Source organism: Rhagoletis pomonella, unplaced genomic scaffold, assembly GCF_013731165.1.
Source record: "Rhagoletis pomonella isolate Grant_MI unplaced genomic scaffold, Rhpom_1.0 Rhpom_scaffold_00011, whole genome shotgun sequence".
Lineage (NCBI taxonomy): Eukaryota > Metazoa > Arthropoda > Insecta > Diptera > Tephritidae > Rhagoletis > Rhagoletis pomonella.
Window position 1 is genome coordinate 24,687,693 of NW_023458565.1, and position 2,470 is coordinate 24,690,162.

Sequence of the window (2,470 nt, forward strand, 5' to 3'; positions counted from 1 at the left end):
TGAGACAAATAAAATTCTAAAAAATCAACGGTAATCTTTAGCGACTTGAAACTTGCACATTATAGGACTAAAATTGAATGCGCTATAAAACTGTGTACTCAAAAAAATTCTAGAGCTTCTGAGAAAAAAGTTTGAAATTTAAGGGAAAGTTTGTTGCGCTTTTTTGCGGTCTTTTAAAAAGTTTAAAACATGGGTTTATATGGGTTTTGTTAGAGAATGAACTGTATTTTAATTGAAAATTCTTAAAAACAAATAACTAAACATAAGTGGCAAACAATATCGCTTTGAAAGGGGGGTGCTATAGATATGTCCAATACTGTACATACAAAAAAAATACTTGCGTCCACACAGTGGTCTTGAAGCAACCATAGCTATGACTAAAATGCCAACCAAAACGGCTTACATAACTGTCTTTGTACATAATCATAGATCAAAATTTCGTTGAAAATAAAATTCCATCTGCTCCTATGCTTAAAATATTATAAAATGTTGATCTAGAACTTTCCAAATCCAGTTATATAATCGCGAAGGTCTATGGTAATATAATTATAACACTTTCTTACGTTATAAGCATAAAATATTTTAACTTAGTTATTCAAGAGATAATATTACATAATTGCATATTTTAATAATTCTTATTGCATAAATTTTATAAATTTACAAAGTCAATATAAAATATTATTTTATATAAATTCATATGTGTTTTGATGAAAATTCAACGACAGTTTTTTTTTTTAATTGATTATATATTTAGGGTCGTCAATCGAATTAACTTTATAATTGAGCCAAAATCTTAAAAATACGCCATGAATGGATTCTCCAGCTTGCTCCGACCACATTCCGAAGCCGTCGTTGCCTAAAAAATGCAGACAATGTTCCAAATGATTTAGAAGCACGTGAATTTTTAATGTTTCCGACATTTCTGTGCTTCGGAAGGCTTTAGCGAGTTTACTTACATGATTTTTTAATTCTGACCCAACTGAAAAAGCAGTCAACCCATTGGTGGAGTTTTTTTCACTCAATACATTTAAGGTATGTGCTCTCCCTTGTATAACTTTTGGATGGCTGGTTGCCCGAGCAGTGAGCCAGATATAACAAGAGCATGAACTTGTTCTTGTTTCTTTTGTCGAATCTTCATAGTTAGGCATGTTTGGAAGAGGCCGCGTTGCATTTGGTATATCCATATCTCGGTCACAGAGAACCCTACGACATGTACCACAAATGCCTAATGGGAACTTCGAATTGGTCAATCTAAAATTTTCACTAACGTATTTTTTAATAAGGCACACCAATTTTCCGGTTATATTAAATTCTGAAGGTTTTGACGATCCGAATTTAATCTTTCTCCCACAAGGCGCGCACACTTTAAATCTGTTCTCTTCGTGATTACACTTATGTTGCGGATGACTTATAGAAGACATGATGTGCAATCAAATAGCTTACACCAGAAATATTATCATCGAGAAAAATACTATCTGTTTTTCTTTTACACTAATATACAAAACGATAACTTTAGAATACTCTGTTGAACAAGAAATACTAACAATTGCAGTTAAATTTTTTCCAAATTTTCATTTGACAATATTTTAGGCATAGGAGCAGATATGATTTTAATTCCAACTGCATATTGGTGTATGGGTGCCTTCCAAAACAGGTATGCAAGCAGTTTTGGTTGGCATTTTAGTCATACCTATCATTGTTTCAAGACCACTGTGTCCATTAACAATAATTTTTTGCACGAAATTACCGATAAAACTTTTCAACAATACGATGGCGATTGAAAGGGATTAAAGTGAAGGGATGGAGGGCAGGTGGCACAGCAGAAGGCAGCCAAATGTCACATTTTCCGCCAATGTTGGCAGTCAGGTTGAAGCCAGTTGCCCGGGAGCATGTGATTTATGCGCAATATGTGGTAGCACATACACACACACACACACACACACACACTAATATGCAATAGAGCAGGCGGAAAATCGCCACGTAGGAAGAGTGTACACTGTACAGCCTCACGCGTGTTTAATTTTAATGAGAATTTCGGTTGGTACTTGTATATGTAGATGCATGTGTATGTGTGATTATAATGCTGCACGTAGCATGTAGCAACATGCGTAAGTATTTGCGTACATTTTTACAAATTGAACTTTAACACTTTTTCATTAAATTTTTTATACGATTTGTACTTTTTTCCACAAAAACGTTTTGTACAATAAATTTCGTGGTATGTTTATACAGATATATGTATGTGAGTCTATATGTAGTTTATTTTATTTTTTTTATTTTTACATTAAGCACCTGATGCTTTGCATGTCATCCTTTCAGGCTGAGAGTGAAAATTTACTGGCATGCGCCATGAAACATGCCGATCATTGCCCTGCAATCAGGATATTAAATAACTCAATACGAAAGCTCAGTCATTGCGCCAGTCAGTTGATGCGAGCTGGCCGTTTATTTTGTGGTTTAATATGTTGGC

At 34.1% G+C, this 2,470-nt stretch overlaps 1 protein-coding gene across 1 annotated transcript; it reads right to left on the reverse strand.

Moving 5' to 3' along the window:
- Positions 1-991: 991 nt before the first annotated feature.
- On the reverse strand, positions 992-1,491 carry LOC118747055. The gene is made up of 2 exons (XM_036481045.1): positions 1,290-1,491; positions 992-1,225 (listed from the first exon to the last, which is right to left on the reverse strand). Exons 1-2 carry the CDS (start codon positions 1,419-1,421, stop codon positions 1,028-1,030), a joined length of 330 nt encoding a protein of 109 aa, XP_036336938.1. The 5' UTR covers positions 1,422-1,491; the 3' UTR covers positions 992-1,027.
- Positions 1,492-2,470: the final 979 nt, after the last annotated feature.